Source organism: Halichoeres trimaculatus, unplaced genomic scaffold (genome assembly GCF_033239565.1).
Source record: "Halichoeres trimaculatus isolate MK-OKI-2021-1 unplaced genomic scaffold, fHalTri1.1 fHalTri1_scaffold_10, whole genome shotgun sequence".
Classification (NCBI taxonomy): Eukaryota; Metazoa; Chordata; class Actinopteri; order Labriformes; family Labridae; genus Halichoeres; species Halichoeres trimaculatus.
In genome coordinates this window covers 14,281,980-14,300,142 of record NW_027437187.1, presented here as the reverse complement: position 1 = coordinate 14,300,142, position 18,163 = coordinate 14,281,980, and the positions used below count along the sequence as shown (strand labels likewise).

The following is an 18,163-nucleotide window of genomic DNA, read 5'->3' as shown; positions in this document are numbered from 1 at the left end:
ACTGTAATAAGAGATAAACCCATGCATCAGAATCATAAATACATACATATTTATATATTCATGGTTTCAATAAGACAGGCAAAAGGAGAGAAAATGGTTTGTATTTATTTATTCATGTCTTTGTCAAACTGGACCTGGTGTGTGTGTGTGTGTGTGTGTGTGTGTGTGTGTGTGTGTGTGTGTGTGTGTGTGTGTGTGTGTGTGTGTGTGTGTGTGTGTGTGTGTCTGACACTGCTATAAAGCAGAATTAAAAAGCCATAATTTGCTCTTTGTTTCTATTTTTTTAAATCATGTTTTCTTTTTTATTTGTTGAGGTGAAGTCTATGTGTGCAAAATGTTTTTTGTTTGATAGAATTTCGGTTGTCTATGTATGTATTTGTGGCTGTGACAAAATCAAATGAAATCCAATAAATGAATTCATCAACGCACTAAGTTTGGTCTGGATGTTCCTGAGACTTTTGTAAACAGTTGTTAACATGAGTCAAACAGCTGCATTAATACAGCCCAGATCATGCTCAAATGCATTAGGCACAATAAAAAAGTACAATTAATGAAACAATAAAAAAATTGATAATTCAACAGTCAGTAATTGCATAGGTCAGTGAACTTGTTTTAACCATCTTAACAGCATTTCAGTGTTTGTGTAATCACAGATTATTCTTACAATGGGATTCCCTCTGAGTTATAAACACTGATTCACCTTCTCACAAGCCAGAGTAGTCCAAATCAAGGGTAGTAGTTCTGTGACATCCTGTTACTAAGGAAAAACCTGTTCGACTCTTTGTTCTCTACCAAACAAATGAGCTTTAAACTCTAGTTTGATTGCCTTTTTTTCCTTTTGTCTCTGTTGATTTACTATTCTTTTCTTTCAGGAGAAAAAAAAAATCTTTTCAAATTTGAAAGCGGCTAGATGTGGTTAACCACTCCAGGATCCTGTCTTTGTTCTGTTCCACCCACTTAATGTTGGCTCTGGTCGTCTCCAACGCCTGCTTCACAGACAGAGTGGCGGTGCCAAACCCTGCTGCGCTGTGCTCATTCACAAACTCCTCCAGCTTTAAGAATGGACAAAAAAATAAATAAATTAGGCAACAGTTTCTGGGAGAGGGTTTACAGAAGCTGAATTGCTTTGTGAGTACAGACCTGTTGTAGCTCAGCAGGTGTAGAGAACCGTGCTGTGACTCCACTGATCATAGAGGCGAAAGAGAAGGAACCCACGCCATATCTAGACACAAAAAAGCTAGACTGTATACAGGACTTATACAAAGGAAAAACCTCTTCAGAGATAGAAACATCATCTGAAATCTAAAAGGTTCAGAGGAAGCAACAAAATCAATGCTCTTGAACCAGGTGTACATCATCTTCACATCACCGTCATTCCTCTTCCTTGTAAATACTTGGTTCTTGTTTTTGTTTTTTTTTAAGATGAGAACAATCCAATCAGAATGCTTAAGTCTGTCACTGCCGATTGAAAAGAAAAACAAATCCATTTGAAAACGCTGACCCCATGTCAGGCCAACACCACTACAGCCCACCACGTGCCTGGGCATAAAGGTGTTGAACAAAGCTGTGAGTACAAATAAATCAATCAAACCAGAGGATGATGTTAAATCTCCACTTTAAAGAGTGTTAGTCAGAGTGTGTTACTCACTCTGTGAACATGTACTCCCATTGTTCCCTGACAAAGTCCCAGGCTAGATCCTGGCCCATTCTGTTGCTGGCAACAGATGAAATGACCGAGGTGGCGTCCTGCTTACGTATCATGGCTGGGTTCAAGGTGTAAGTCAGATACCTTTAGAAACAAGAGAAAGCTTTAGTTGGTAGATGTTTTCTTCATATAATGCATCCAAGTCTCCATTACTGTAGTATTTCTGCAAGATTAATATCATCTATAGGTCCCAAATAATTTATCTATTTCATTTGTTGTTTACAGCATGAATGAGTTGTCTTTTGAGGAGGCTTTAAATTCAGTTGGGAAAAACATCATGCTTCATCTCTGTGGAGGATCTGCTGCAGCAGGTATGATGTGGTGAAAATAAAAAGCAGCCACTGCCCTCTGGTGCTGAGACAGAACACTTACATTTATGTCTGTAACTGTGACCTAAAACACAGCAGTTATCATGTCAGACTCCTCTTACCTTTGACATCTTGAATCTGTAACGGGATGCTGAACTTCAGCGGAAGAAGCGAATTTTCACAAGGACTGGGATTATGAGTTGTTTTGTGAACATGACTTTTTTTATGTCTGCGTATGAACTAAACTTTACCCACTGAACTCTAAATTTCACAACTTCAGTTGCACCTTGTATCCTCTGTTTCTCATTATAATTATTGTTATTTTGTTTTTCTGTAAATATTCCTAATTAATTTTTATTTTATTTTATTATTATTTTATGTATATTTTTGTATATTCATATATTTTATAAATTAACTTTTTCTATAATTTATCTTAAATTTTCATTATTTTCTTGTTAATTGTTAGCACCAAGACAAATTCCTTGTATGTGCAAATGTACTTGGCAATAAAACTTGGTTCTGACAACTGATGTATTCATGAACAGACAAGAGAAAGTGGATTTTCATTATATGGGATCTATAAGGTATTTCTCAAATCACTGCAAGACCTTTGCAAAAGTTGAATGTTGTTGCTACAGGCCAGAGCAGACATGAGTTTACTGGCTTCACTGGCTAGCGTAGCTTTCTTGTACTGAGTCCAGGCAAAGTCCCACTCTGCCTCATCACCTGCTGCTATGGCACTGCAGTACACCACTGAACGTAGGTTAGGAGCAATCCTGATGAGAAAAGATGGAGAAAAGACACTTAAAATCTTAAAGCTTAAGAAAAAGAAGGAGGGAAGTAAGAAAATAAACTGACAGATTGTGCTGAGGGTCGTTCATCCATTGTTTGAACCATCTGGTGGTCAGATTTTGGCATTCTGGTAGTCCTGTCTTGCAGGCCATTTGGATGGCATTCACCTGGTTATACCTGCAGGAGGAGATGAACAGGCTCCGATGTTAGAGGCTGACAGTTTCAGCTTTGTCTATATGGCTCTGTCTATGTTGCTTTGGTGCATTTCTCACTATTAATGTTGGCACAACAGTTGGTGCATTTCTCTAAACAATTAATACAAACTGTAAAATAGCTAACAACCTGCAAAAATGTCACTTGCACAAAATAGATTGTTCATTCTTCAAAAGAAGTCTTCCCAGCAGTGCCAAGATCCAAAAGCGGCTTTTGGTATGCCATTGATTGCTCATTGGCACCTGGCAAGGGCTCATTGGTACTTGCCAGTCGCTAATTTTGTACCAACCAATGGCTCATTGACGCCTGACATTTGCACAGTGACACTTGCTGGTAGCTTAGCAAAAGACTTTTTTGTTATCAAATGGGTCCAGCTAGGCGAGAAGATCAAAGTTTAAGGTTTTTCATAAACTAGTCAGCTTTAATAAACTTCATGTAAACTTCATGTACAAGGTTGTTTATATATATATATATATATATATATATATATATATATATATATATATATATATATATATATATATATATATATATATATATATATATATATTTATATATATATATATATATATATATATATATATATATATATATATATATATATATATATATATATATATATTAGGAAATTTCACCATCTAATGTGCCCAGAAGTAATAAACCTTTGTGCAGGCTATTCTGTTTTTGAACAATGTGTCCCTGGTTATGCCTTTTACCCTGGTCTTTTACCCTGATATATGCCATAAAGAAGGAAATTACTGTAACTCTGGCACTAAGGGGCTAATCTCTTTGAAGTTTTATGTACATGATCACGGTCCCACATTAAAGTTGTCTTCACATTCGTTTCTGTCAAACAGCACCACCAACTGGACACAAATGGTATGTACACTCATAAACACTGCCTGCCCATTATCACTGGTTGTGGCTTAAATTGTTTTCTGAATGTTTTATGTGCATCACGTCAGGCTCCATCCTAAGATACTGCTACAGTGGCCTAAAGTTGTTTTCCTCCAAGCTGCTGTTGGCACTGTGACAGATTTGCCAGTGCACTGATTGTGACAGCACATTGGACACTCTTGTACACAAGTGCCCGTTGCAACACTGAACATGTGTCAATGAGCTTTTGTCAGGTGTCAATGAGCCATTGACTTGTACCAGTTAGCGAGTGGCAGGTACCAATGAATGAATGGCAGGTACCAATGAGCCATTGGCAGACACCAATACTTATGAACCATTTGCAAGTGCCAGTGAGCGGTTGGCAAGAACCAATTACCAAAATGCAGGTACCACAAAGCCAGTGGCAAGTACCAATTAGCGTTGGCAGGTATAAACGCGCCATTTGCAGGTGCCAATGAGCCTTTAATGGCATACCAATAGCCTCTTGCGCTCTTTCGGTCTTCATGTCAATGAAAGTGTCAGTGTCATCAAGATGGAAAGTCCTGACACTGTTGTTAATAAACACAGTAATCAAATGGCTTTATCATGTTTCATAATGACAATTTACTCTGTGTTTTCAAATGTAAAAAAAAAAAAGCCAGATCTTGGTGACACTACCTGAAAATGTTCAGACAGCACTATACACTATTTGCAAAGCCAATCAAAAACTACAGTAAAGTTACACATTCCTGTGTTAAGTAAGGTAAACAAGTACAAGATGCTGAATTTGTAAGTTTCTTATTTTACTGAATATGCTCTTTGCAATTCTGATTTGCTCACAGCAATGTGCAAAAGAAAAATACACACTTGTTTACAACAAACATAAGAAACAGCCTTGGAGTAGAGCTGTGCTCAACTTTAAAACAGTTGCAGTACATATCGGAGCTGATTATACAACGTACACAGCACTGCAAATCATTCATGCACATCCAAACGTACCCGTCTTTCTGGCCACATATTTTCATCACATTAAAGGGAATATCATCCCTTGGTTGTTTCTCCCTGCACCTATCAACCAGCCTCAGCCATTGTGAGACGGTTATTGACAACGTGGTCCACATTTGTAGCTCTAATTTAATCAGGAATCGGCCTATGTACTTGGCCTTTTCTGAATCTCCTGCTGTTTTGTTCCCTTCCCCTTCCCCTGACCCCACCCCAAAGATACAGCGTCCTCGGTGTGTCAGCTGTAGTTTAAGATGAGTATACTCACTGGTCTGTGTGTCTTTCAGGAACGAGGGTCCAGTCTGATGTCAGAATTTTGAAGTGATTAAAAAGGGGGATCACCAGTCTCAATATGTATTCCTGTAAGAGTAACAGAGGTGAGTTAAAGCTGCTGTGAAGTTTTTTTTTTTGCTGGATTTGATTGATGTATATGCCTCTTTATGAGCTGGAAACATAAATGAGACCACCAACATAAGGACTGACTGTGAATGAGCATTTTGAAATGCTAGTACACCTGCTGTATGGTAGGTATCAAATAAAGTCCTTCACAGCATGCAGCAGAAACAGCCTTTTAACATCTAAACAAACTTACACATTAAAGTATTTAAAGACAACAGCTTGAGACTTTTTGTCAAAGGCCAAAAATATATAAGTAAAACTGGTAAGTTATGGAAAAGTTCAAGCCATGTACAGTGAGTGCAAATAGTAATGGTTTGATGACAAAAATGAAGTAACAGCCAATGAGGTTGTGTTTTACCTGCAAAGGCTGATAGACCTCAGTGCGGTCCAGCATGAGGTAGTAGTAGTCAAGGTTATTCAAGGCAGTCTGCCAAGGCATATATTCTGTTTCATACACCAGAAAAGAGATGAACCGCAGCGGGTCCAAACCTTCAAGGAGCTGAGCCCTGTAGAAAAGAAGGGAAAGATGTTTTTACTGGTGTGGCGCTGTTGACCCAACCCTGTCGTTACATTTAATGATGATGAGCAATCTGTTCATTCACATTTGGAAAACTCCAAATTTCACTTTTATAACATCACATGTGCTCTTAGACTGTGCAGGAATGTTTACACTTCCAGGGTATAAACCACTGTCAGGCTTTATCTAAAACTTATTTGAAAAAAGAAAAAAAGAAAAATCCTCTTCAAAGGCAACAAGTTCTCTTAATTAAATGACAAAATGCATTCTAATTTGCCCTTGAGACCATTGTTAGCCCCTAATTTGTAACAACGACCAAAAATTTAATTAAATCCAAAATGTAATTAATTGAACAAAAAGGTATGACATTTTGGGCTCAGCATTTTTGTTACATTATCCATCAGTGACTACATTTTGGGTTTTATTACATTTTTTAATAAGATTTTGGGTTATTGTTACTTTTGGGCGCTTTTGTACGGTGGCCCTGAAGTGCAAAACACAACAGCAAATTAACTAAAGACAACGGCAAATTAACTAAACACAACGGCAAATTAACTAAACACAACGACAAATTAACTAAACACAACGGCAAATTAACTAAACAACGGCAAATTAACTAAACACAACGACAAATTAACTAAACACTACGACAATTTAACTAAACACACCGGCAAATTAACTAAACAACGGCAAATTAACTAAACACAACGGCAAATTAACTAAACAACGGCAAATTAACTAAACACAACGGCAAATTAACTAAACAACGGCAAATTAACTAAACACAATGGCAAATTAACTAAACACAACGACAAATTAACTAAACACAACGGCAAATTAACTAAACACAACGGCAAATTAACTAAACACAATGGCAAATTAACTAAACAACGGCAAATTAACTAAACACAACGGCAAAATAACTAAACACAATGGCAAATCAGCTAAACACAACGGCAAATAAATAAAACACAATGGCAAATTAACTAAACACAACGGCAAATCAGCTAAACACATTGGCAAATGGCTGTTGTGTTTAGTCGATTTGCTGTTGTGTTTAGTTAATTTGCCGTTGTGTTTAGTTAATTTGCCATTGTGTTTTGTTTATTTGCCATTGTGTTTTGCACTTCAGGGCCATCGTACTTTTGAGCCTCAAACAAGTATATCAACCCTTTGAGCTCTGGCCTTATTTTGGGTCTCTGCTAAAAATGGCATTCCCAAATTGAAAAGGGTTTTTGCATCTACCAGGCCTTTTTGAGTTATTCTGGTGTCATAACAAAGGGAACATGTGAAATTTGTTTAGAGATGTAAGTATTGGTATCTATGTCACTGGCTCAGAGTAAGAACACAGATGTTTTTTGGGGCTTTGTTGAAGAGTGACCTCAAAGTCCTCTAACTTGAGGACCTTGAGGTTTAAAGAGTTTGGAAGCATGTTTTTCTTGGTTTTTCCTTCTGATTCACTGAAACTTGTGAGATGACTTGAAAATTTGAACCAAAACCATTAGCTGGGTAACAAACATACATACCTGGCCAAACTAAAGGAATCGTCCACAAGCTGTGCTCTGTTTATGAGTGGTATAGCCTGTACACCAGGTCAAACAAAAAATTAACGTGAAATGTGACCAAAATTTTTTTAGTCAGTAAAATAAAAAACATGTTTCAACCAGTTTGATTTTTTTCTTTACCTGTCTATCTCTGTGAAGCTGGACGAAGAGTTGTTCCCAGTTCCCTGGGTCATAGTGTACCCGATAATATCCAGTTGCATTAATATTTGCCAAAACCCAGTTAGTAGGCTGTGCCATTTGATGGTTAACCCCTGACAGAAAAAAACAGAGGGAACATTTTGTCAGGTTTAACACTGATCATACATGAGCCTGCATGTGTATAATACAATAATCAAGCAAAAAGCCAAAGACAGCTGTTCCTCTGATTGGGTAAATTCATTATCGTAAAAACCACTGAGCTGTAAGAAAACTCATCCGTCTTACATTATGCGCCTTCAGAGAAATCTAATTTAGAGAAGTCCTAAGTATTTTTTGTACCAGGTTGTAAAAATGTTCATTTTTGTTGTAAAAACTGAGTTTTTTCACAAGATGTTATGAGCATATCATTACATCATTACACACCTTCCTTACGGGTTAACCACCAGACATTTGTTGGTGACCCACCTCTCCACATCCACCTGATTGGAATCAGCCATTCATAACTGAGGGTGAAGATACATTATGTTATTCATTCATTTGGCAGGTTAAAGTAGCAGAGGGTAACATGGAGAAGAGAAGACGGATATTTAACTGTAAAAGTTTTCTATTGTATCAAACCTGCAGATTCTCAACACCAGTTATTTCTGTTCTCTCGACTGAAATTGAAAGTGAAGTTAACTTGAAAGGAAAATATAAGACATGCAGATGTTTTACTGTTTCATACTCATAAGGTGATTCAACAGGAACAGAGGACTCTGAATCCAGCAGGAAGTGCTTCTGGGTTACTCGTCCTGTATTCGTGTTGACGATTATCAGAGGGAAACCCATCTGGAGCACCCAGCCGTTCATGATTTCATTCACCGGACGGGGAAGCTGAACATCATTGGCTTGAACTGCCTGTTGGTGAAGTGACAGAGAGATGAAGAAGCTATGATTCAAGTCAGATCCCAAATCACGAGACATTTTACAACTGGAGGAGCTGGAGAACATACTCTTTGATTATATTATTTATAGATAAGAGAAATAAGAGATGTAAAAAGAAAGAGGTGGATGGATATAGACCACACAACAGTGTAAATAGACTTTGGGTGGAGCAACCATGTGTGCAATTAGCAGGAGCAGAATTTTATTCATGTAAAGCAGCAGGTATAAATAGAATAAAAACAATCAATGTTTAATAATTTAGTCAATTTAACACTTTGTAATATTTTAACTTCTTTTTTCTCTTGAAGTCCTTACATGTAGTCTTTATTTTTACATTTTCCTTGTAACCTTAGTATTTTTTAATGCTTGAAACTTTTTTTTACTTTGTGATTGTTTGAATTACAAGTTTTTAAATTGCTGTTGGGTACATTAGTTTTTACCTCTAGCCTTATTTTGTTAAACCATTTTTCCATACATAGCATTTCATCACTTTTGTCATAACTAAAAATTAACCGATCAACTGATTGATGAACCAAGCTTTACATCAGTCTGTCTTGAGTCAAGTGTGATGAACAAAGTGTTTGATTAAATTAATATAAAGAAAATAGTTAACATTAGTTCAGACAAAGGTCTATTGTGTTTTGGGGGTTTCTGTGCACAAACCCAAAGGACTAGTACAAGTATCCACCATCACTTTTCACCTTTAATTATTTTGGAGTGACAAGTAAAAAATCTTTTATCTTACCATTTCTAGGTGGTCCCACAAGTCATTTCCTTCCGTGTTGTTGTAGGAAAAGTAATTAAGGTAACTCTGGGGGTAAACACAATAAAGCATCAGGTAAAAAATATACCTCATTACATGTTGAGCCTGTGTCTAAATTCTGGGAAATACAGTTATTTTGTTGAACAGAATCATGCTCATAAACCAACACATACAGCAGCATGGTTATAGACCTTGTGCTTTATTCTCTGCAGTGAAGTTAGCAGTAATTTAAAAAAAGAAAAAACAGGTTTAAGCTAAGTGGCAACATCAAGTGTGAAGCAAACATTGAGAAGCAACCCAAACAAAAAGCCTAGGTTGACCAAAAATTTGATTGAGTTAGCATTTCTGACATAATGCTGACAATCAATTGGCTACAAAACATCTCCCAAAAACTTTTGGCCGACATCACAGATACAGCTTTCATATTTTATACAGTTTGTAATTTAAACTAAAAGTTAAAAACATTCATGTTATGATTTGATATGTAACACCCAGATCATAATTTCCGTAGCACAAGCTGGGCTATCAGAAACTTACATTGAGTCCCTGGACGAAGACAGGCTCTGAGAGGAAATCTGATATCATCCTTAGCACTGCTGCACCCTAAGGCACACACAGAGAAACAAAGGAAGTCAGTCTGTACTATAAACCAACCATTCTGCACATGGTGTTATGTTAACTTTTTATTCTTAAGTACAACACTTGCACACAGTAAAATACAATAATCAGCACCTGAACATTATTGTGTCTTTTACCTTGCTGTAAGAGATGGTATCAAACTGCTCAGTGATCTGGTTTGGCAGAATGATGCTGTCTTCTTCAGAGGACAGAGGATGAGACGAAGTCAGGGCATCGATGGCCATGACCCTTTGAACATCATCAAGAACTATCAAGTCTTTCTGAAACAAACAGACATGAAGGATGATCTCTGGAAGGAACAAGACACAGCTGTTACATTGCTCATACAGCCTAAGAACTGTTTGTACATTTCTATCCTGATAAGTTTGTTTGTCAAGGTTATTGTGTCGGCTTAAGTCTTCACATTTAAAACACCAGAGTCAAACAGCACTACTAACATGTATTTATTCCCCAGCAGCGGGGAGGAGAATGCCAAAGTTGAAGAGCCATCACTGCTCTATTGTTGGCTGTAAACAGCCACATAGTTCCATGCACAAGCTTCCCATCTCGGAAGAAGACAAGACTAAGTGTCTAGAGTCCATTTATCAAGGAAATGTTCCAGCTACACTCAGTAAAACTGTGTATGTGTGTGCTATACAAACCTCGAACCCTGAAAATGTGAGTATTTTGAATGCTGTGTGCTGTGGAGCAGATGTAAGAGCTTTTCTTCAGTGCCCCCCCCTGTCTCTGTGTTAGCTTCAGGATAGTAACTTTAGCTGCGGTTGGCCTGTTGTTTTAGCCTGTAATGTTACAGTAAATGAGCTTCACTGTTTTCTAATCATTGTGCACTCGGAGCTTGTGGCGCCGCTCTCAGTGACGTGGAAGAGCGGGAAGGTATCAGCTGTGGCTGATTTACATATTAAGGTCACGCCCACTAATTCAGACCGTTACGAACAGAGGGGCTATGAGAGCCTGGAAACAATGCTGCTGTGCTTGATTTATTGGCTTTTTGGACCAAAACATGTTACTACCATTTCATGGAGACATCGATGATCCATATCAAACTGTAGAAAAGGAGCAGAATATGGGACCTTTAATAGTTGATTGGTGGTTAAAATAGGGCAGCAAAGGGATCTTTATTATGCACAAGTCCATGCATGTCATTCATTAGACCACGGTGAACTGCAATACACAGCCACGTTGAGCTTCTGTGCGTGTGTTTCTGAATTTACAGAAAGCCAGAGTGAAGTGGCAGTTAAACCCATGCACTCCTGGAAAGTCATTTATTGTGACCAAGTGTGCAACACTAGATTTGGTTTGAAATTTTCACAGGTTTAATATTTCCATGCAGCATCACCCCGCAGTGATCCATTCTGTAATTTAGTCAGACACTCTAACATTAATTTACTGGCAACAGCTGTTACTATTAGAAATACATTGTAGTCACTGCAACACTATATCTAACTGATACTTATCTAATAGTTATTTATCAAATATTTATATAGAAATATGAAAAGAGAGTCTTTGTTTTCATAAATTATCACAAAGAGTATGTAACAGTAACCGATAGAAATACATCCACAGCATGTGATGATTAGAAGACCAGTACTGAGCCCCAAACCACAGATCACCTTCCTCTTACCACATCCCATGAAGGCTCAGCATAGTCTGCTCCCAGGTATGACACATACGTTGCAAATCCTTCATTCAACCAGACCTCGTTCCACCAGCGCAGAGTCACCAGGTTACCAAACCACTGCAGGACAGAATCCAGAGGTCAAGTGGATAAATAACTCGTGGATGGATAAATAAGTTGTTTTGAAAAAAGATTGTAAAACTTGTTCACCATATGTGCGAGTTCATGAGCAATAATGGTGGCAGTGGTCTCCTTGTTTCTGTTGGAAGAGGTCACAGGGTCATAGAGAAGGTTGGTTTCTCTGTATGTCACCAGACCCCAGTTCTCCATGGCTCCGAAATAGAAGTCAGGCAGAGCAATTTGATCTGTGAGGCAGGGAAAACATTTAATGCTTGGGAGAATTAAGTATTTATGCTGTTCAATGGTAAAACTGCAACATAACTTGACCATATTTGAAAGAGAGGCTTCGACGGATTCAGAATGAGAGAATGATGGCTACAATACACCAGATGCATCTCTGGTCTGTCATTGCTCCATCCAGCAACAGATCTGATAAGTTTCTATTCAAGCCAATGTGTCAGCTGACCTGAGTATCAACACGTCACTTTGCACAGAGCAGATTGAGAGGGACAGGAAGTTGTGCTCAGAAACCACATTAAGACACCCGATGGCATTTAATGTAAATAAACTGCGTTGACCCTGGATTTTATTTAGCCTGCCTTTAACAACAAAATGATGAGCCAGGCCGGGAGTCAAAAGGTTTGAGGTTTTACGTTAAAGGGGCTGTGCGGAGTTTCTCAGTGATTTGGAAAAAGTCTCCCTACTGCATATACAGTATACCTGACTAAAAACAATTTTCATGGATGAATTTTGTAGTGATGGTGGACACAGGAGCCTAACTGTCAGACAGAAAAAGGACAGAAAAGCAGAAGAAAGATAAATAAGAGAGTGATACAGCCCAAGCTAAAAGCTGAAACATGGGTTTAACTGTTGGTGATAATGTTCATTCCAACTCACATGCAGCAGTTACACCGCAGTGGTCTGTTCGAACTTGAAGCACCATGCTGTGAGTAGCGCTTAAAATAGCTGGCTACAAAAAGACGGTACAAACTTATGTTTGCCTGTTGTCACAGTTCAACGAAGAAAAGTGGTGTCAAAATAAAATCCCATCTCTTTTCAATTTTCAAAATAAACACACCTTGGTTAGACTCATGTCAGCAATGTGAGTAGAGACTGTGAGCAATTCTAGCCACTTCAAACAATAGTCCTCACAGTCCATAAGGTTCATGTCAACTGATCTGAAAACAATTAGGACCCCCTTGAAAATGAGATGCTACATTTACAGGGGCTACCGTATAATTCCAAATAAATTAAAATTTTGATTTTGATTGGTTCAGGCAGCACACATAAAGATAAGGAAAAAATGTTAATGGCTAGAACACCATTGTCCTACAAACACCAGTAAAGCAAATGTGAAGAGTTTCATTAAAATGTGCTCTGCTCTTTAACAAAAACTTAAGTATTCTTTACCTAATTAATGATTAGCAATATATATTTAACTCTGTGTTAAACTGAGGACCCCTGGAAGACTAGCAAACATTTGTGGAAGCTAATGGGGTTCTGAATGAAGTCTATGCAAATGCAAAATTGCAGGAACCAACTGGAAGTCTCCCACGGTGAAAGACACAGCTCACCTGACTTGTTCAGAGGGTACGAGATGTTATAATAATTCTGGAAGAAGTCCAGCACAGGTCCAGTCACATTGAGGGCGTATTCCCCCTGACCCTGCTCAATGGCCTTCCTCCGAGCCCAGATACGGATCTGAACAGAAAGAAACAACAGCAAACACCTCCATAAATCATATACCGTAGATATTTCTAATGGCTGAACAGAAAGCTTAAAACATCCATTCAGATGCATCTGTGTCAAGTCATCTCTGTGTTTTTAAAACAGCCATCTCTCAGACTCAGGCTAACACTGCACTAAGTGATAGAAACTTAAAGCTTTGTTCAACCACAGAAAGTTACCAGCGTCTCTCCTTGTGTCGCATTGATGTATGCATAGTCAGAGACGATGATGGCCAGTAGATAGGAGGACATTTTCTCACTGGGCTCAAACGTGGTTTGTGTCACAGGTATGTCGTCAATAGTCGTGTTAACAACAGCTGAAAAACACAGACACAGAGATTAATGGACTCTGGTCAAAATCAGTATATTTTGTGAATAAACTATAGTATTAAGTTAAAAGGTAAAAGTCAGCAAGTCTGATTCAGATTGCTTTTAATGTGGATCTCAGAATTATACCATCGTTTAGACTTCAGCTGCCGACAGTTTGATGATGTGAACCATAAATGATGCCCAGGCATAAAAAACTCTGCATTTAACACGTTTGGTTGGAACTACACTCTGTCTCATTATCAGAAAAGAAAAAGCTAGTAAGAGGAAATACTTTTGTTTTCTAAACCAGACAATCCTCATTAGGTATGATGTGGAGCAGCTTAAGTCAGAGAGGCTCTACAAAGCAGGTGGTAGATGGCTAAGCTGAGGTTTCTGCCTGATAAAAGAAAGTTTCCCTCAGTAGGTGTTACTTAGTATTGGTGGTTTAACGTTGATCCTCTGAAAACGATGTAAAACAGAACACAGAGCACCTACCCGTGTCCATGCCATTGGAAAGGGCCACAGTTCCAATAGGGTGGATGAGAGTTATGTGGAAAACAGCTTTCAAGGCTGGCTCATCGAAACAAGGGAAGGTCTTTCTGGCGTGGGTTGGGTGCATCTGAGAAGCAGCAACAATCCTGGGAAAGATCAAATCATTTCAAACACTAGTCTGATGAACTGAATACGGACAAACAAAAATCAAAAAGGCACAGGGAACACCACTAATAAAAAAGGTAACATGGTCTTGAAAACTTGCTTTCGAACTCCATCTTCTTCATATTCACTCCTGTAAAAGCCGGCCAAGTCATCTGAAAGTTCCCCTGTGAACTCTGCATACAGCTCGTATGTCTGTCGTGGAGTTAATTTATCACTCAGCTGGATGACGAGAAACTGAGTCTCATGCTGTAACCAGGAGGACTTAATAGCAGGAGCAGATCCGTTATCTATGAGAGACAAAGAGTTGATGGTAAAAAGAAGTGGATCAGGGTTTAAAACATTAAGTTGAGATTAACTATAACTTCAGACTTTTGTTGACTTTGGTTTGCTTCTTTTTGACATATGTAGAATTTGATTTAATTTTGAATATCTCTGTTTTTTAATCAGAAAAAGTCTGAGATGTCAGAAACAAGCCCAAGGTTTTTTTTTGTAATCAATCTGGTTCTTGAACTCTGCTTTCAATATATCAATTTAAGCGTGCTGTGAGGAGGTTTTGTTTTAATAAGACTGCAGTGCTTCCTTTTTTCCCAGAGTCTCACACACTGTTGTGAAGATGTGACTTTTAACAAGGCGTGTGTCTGTTTTGGAAATGAATAGAGATTGGTTCTGAACATTTTTTCTTTGTTCAAGTCAACTTTGACCCGCCCTGAGATTGACTGGCGACCAGTCCAGCGTGTACCCAGCCTCTCGCCCAGTGACAGCTGAGATAGGCTGCAGCCACCCACGACCCTGCACATGATAAGTGGTCCAGAAAATGAATGAATGAACTTTTTACCTGATACAGAGTGACGAGATATGTAGTGCTATGGTTTGAAACATGACAACAAGCAAATGTAATTAAGTTTGTGCAGTAGTTTAGTTGCTGTCCGTGTTAAATGCAGCTGGTCGCCTGGTTCTCTGAGACATGTCCGTAATGTGTAATCTTTGTTGGTTATGTCCTGCCAGTCATCTATCAATCAGAGCTAACATAACCTCACTCTTCATTTTACTGATAGACTCTCAAGTTTGAACAGACCACTGCAGAATAACTGCTGCATGTGAATGAAAATGTTTGTAGTTTGCTAGTTTTCCTACAACCTCAAACCTTGTGTACCTAAAGCACTGAGCCGGACGATGTGTTTGTTCTCCAGCGTTGCGTAATTCAGTTGATTGGAGTGGATCAGGATCAGGTCTGTTTCTCTCACACACTCAAACTTCACAGAGGATTTGCCTGATAGAAATATGGAGAGGGAGAAAAACATAGATTATTAAAAGATAAAACTTTGACTGAATAAACAGAGGCACAAACAGAAGCATTACATCTTATGTGACTGTCAGACACTGGTTGTCTGTTTGAACATGTCAGACAAGGATCAAAGATTTCTGTACTATACCCAAAGTTATTTTTGGCCAGCTCCAACCAACTGTAACTGTAAAAAAGAACTGCTTCAAAAAAACTGTCTAAATGTGCTGATTCCAACTGCTTAACCCTTCACTTCTTCATCTTCTGACTAATGCTCTATCCAGCACTGTAGTTTTCAGCAAGCTGTTAGGGGACAGCACCATCTTGTGGTTTTGTTCTGTACAAATGAAACTAAAATCTTTTCCTGACAGCACAGGGGGCTCCTTGTGTGGGCCTGATGATGAACTCTTAATGTCTGGATGTGGACTGTTGTCATGCGTAAAAGAATGAAACTAAAACTCTAATTGGTAACAGGATATCCACAGCTTCATTAACACTGATCTGCATTAGGGTTGATCTTTTAATTTTATGTTCTCATTGGCTGAGGCTGTTCCTGTGGTTCAAAGCATTTATTTGCCATTCAACAAAACAGGTTTGCTCATGAAATCTAGGTGTAGCTCATTTAGACTGTAAAACATTTAGTAAATCAATATATGAGTCTAAGAATGGACAAAAAAATGTCAACGATAACTGGGACTGTTATTTTAAAGTAACAGTAACTGTTTACCTTCAGTGCACATCTGTATTTAATAAGCTTTGTCTCCTTACAGACAGACCTTATCTCTGAAAAGAGGGTACCAGCATGTATTTTTATGCTTTCTGTTGCTTCAAAGAAAAAAACTTATTGTTAATGTTGTAATTATTGTTATATCAAGATATAACAAGCAAAGAATAAGACATGTGCTCGTCTGACAATTAAATGGGATGAATTAGCTTCACTAATTAAGGTCCCTGAATTTAGAATAACCTCTTACTTCAAGAAACCCTACAGAGTAATTTAGCTAAGTTAAACTGTATTATACATTTCCTCTTAACTAAAACTAAAAACCTAACTAAAAACTAAAAACCAGCTAGTCTCTCTCCTGACTGCACCAAGAGGAATAACAATTGCTGCCACATTGCAAACATCTTCATAGATAAGGAGCAGTATCAGTCACCTGTAAAAATGTAGAGGCCGGTTTCTGGGTCGGGGCTGAGACGAGGCCACAGGGTGATGTTGTAGGAGTCAGGGACCAAATCAGTGGGGAGACGATACCTGAGAGGAGTGAACATAGAGATCACTGAACTGAATGAAATGATGTAACTGTGCTTATCTCAGACCTACAGGCCATTCATCATTAAACACTGCAGCCGAAGGAAACTACAAAACTCTGTGATTCTCTGTCGACTTTCTCAAACCAAATATCAAAGAAAACTTAAGGTTCCTTTAGGCAGTTATTGTCTGCTTTTTACAGTGATCCATAAAGATTGGGCTCATCAGACAGGAAGTGGAAACAAGTGAATACACTGCTGTATGTGGTAACTACAACAGTGACAAAAAGGAAAGAAAGCAACATGGAAAAACAGTTTGAGTTTGAACCAAGGACAACAGATAAGATTAGACTTATCAAATTACTGATATATCACAAAAGCAACCCCTGTTTTTACTCAGCCAGATGACAACAATGGTGTTATCCCTGGAGTAAAATATTGTCTAGTAAACCAAAACGTGCTGAAAGTCTTCTCTTCTTGGTAGCACCACTTTAAGAGAAGTAGCTTTTTGAACACGACATTGACAGAGCAGACATTGTTTCTTGCATTGGAGCACATGTAGTTCATACAAAGATTCCTTGTTCACAGAGAAAGTTCCTGCAGTGGACACATGACGTAACTTTGTTGCCTTGTCTAATTTAAATTTTCCTGTCTCAGAAAACGCACACAGTCTGTTTGCAGCTCAAGTCCACAACAGCGTCCAGCATTTTCCCCAACAGTGTCCTACCTGTCCCATGGAGCTTCATCTTTCTTTATCAGGGCAAGGGTCCACAGTGTGACGATGGTCGCAATGGCGGCCAAGGCTAAAACCACGATGAGAATGCACAGCTTACTGACCCTGCACCCTTTCCCCATGTCTCAACACAGCTGCTGCCCGGGATTCCTTAGGCTGCTGTGAAACATCTGCTACAATGTAACTGTGAGAGGACGACTCGGCTCTTATGCAAAGGGGATTTCCAGTGTCGGACTGCCTGCTTCACACCAAACTTTTCTGTCCAGCAGGAAAACAGATGATATATCAGAGCAGTACAGCTGTCATTGGGCTTGTGTGATCATAAATTGTTGCTAGCCAAGAATTACATGGATGGCTAATCTTGGGTAATGTTTTGTTGTTATCTAATGGCTATAAACACTGCATGTTAACAGAGCATGGTGGAAAAGTTTTTATTGTCTTTGCCTCACAGTGAACATCAGTCACACTTTACTTCCCTTATCTGGAAAGTTATTCATTCATGAAGAGAAGCTTTATCACAAATTGCATCTTCACAAAACAGGATGTTTCATGACCACTTTCATGCTTTTTTTAATTAATTATTTTATTTTATTTTTTAAAGAGACTGTTTTGGGGTATTCTGCAATCA

The 18,163-nt window shown here is 38.5% G+C and overlaps 1 protein-coding gene across 1 annotated transcript; it reads right to left on the bottom strand.

The window, feature by feature from the left end:
- Positions 1–681: 681 nt before the first annotated feature.
- On the bottom strand, positions 682–17,657 carry LOC141796331 (aminopeptidase N-like). The gene is made up of 23 exons (XM_074677374.1): positions 17,530–17,657; positions 16,709–16,806; positions 15,423–15,539; positions 14,370–14,556; positions 14,108–14,250; positions 13,484–13,620; positions 13,151–13,277; positions 11,667–11,821; positions 11,463–11,576; positions 9,958–10,101; positions 9,740–9,805; positions 9,185–9,250; positions 8,240–8,412; positions 7,939–8,018; positions 7,498–7,628; positions 7,339–7,394; positions 5,654–5,801; positions 5,165–5,256; positions 2,872–2,982; positions 2,622–2,789; positions 1,649–1,789; positions 1,141–1,222; positions 682–1,052 (listed from the first exon to the last, which is right to left on the bottom strand). Exons 1-23 carry the CDS (start codon positions 17,655–17,657, stop codon positions 891–893), a joined length of 2,826 nt encoding a protein of 941 aa, XP_074533475.1. The 3' UTR covers positions 682–890.
- Positions 17,658–18,163: the final 506 nt, after the last annotated feature.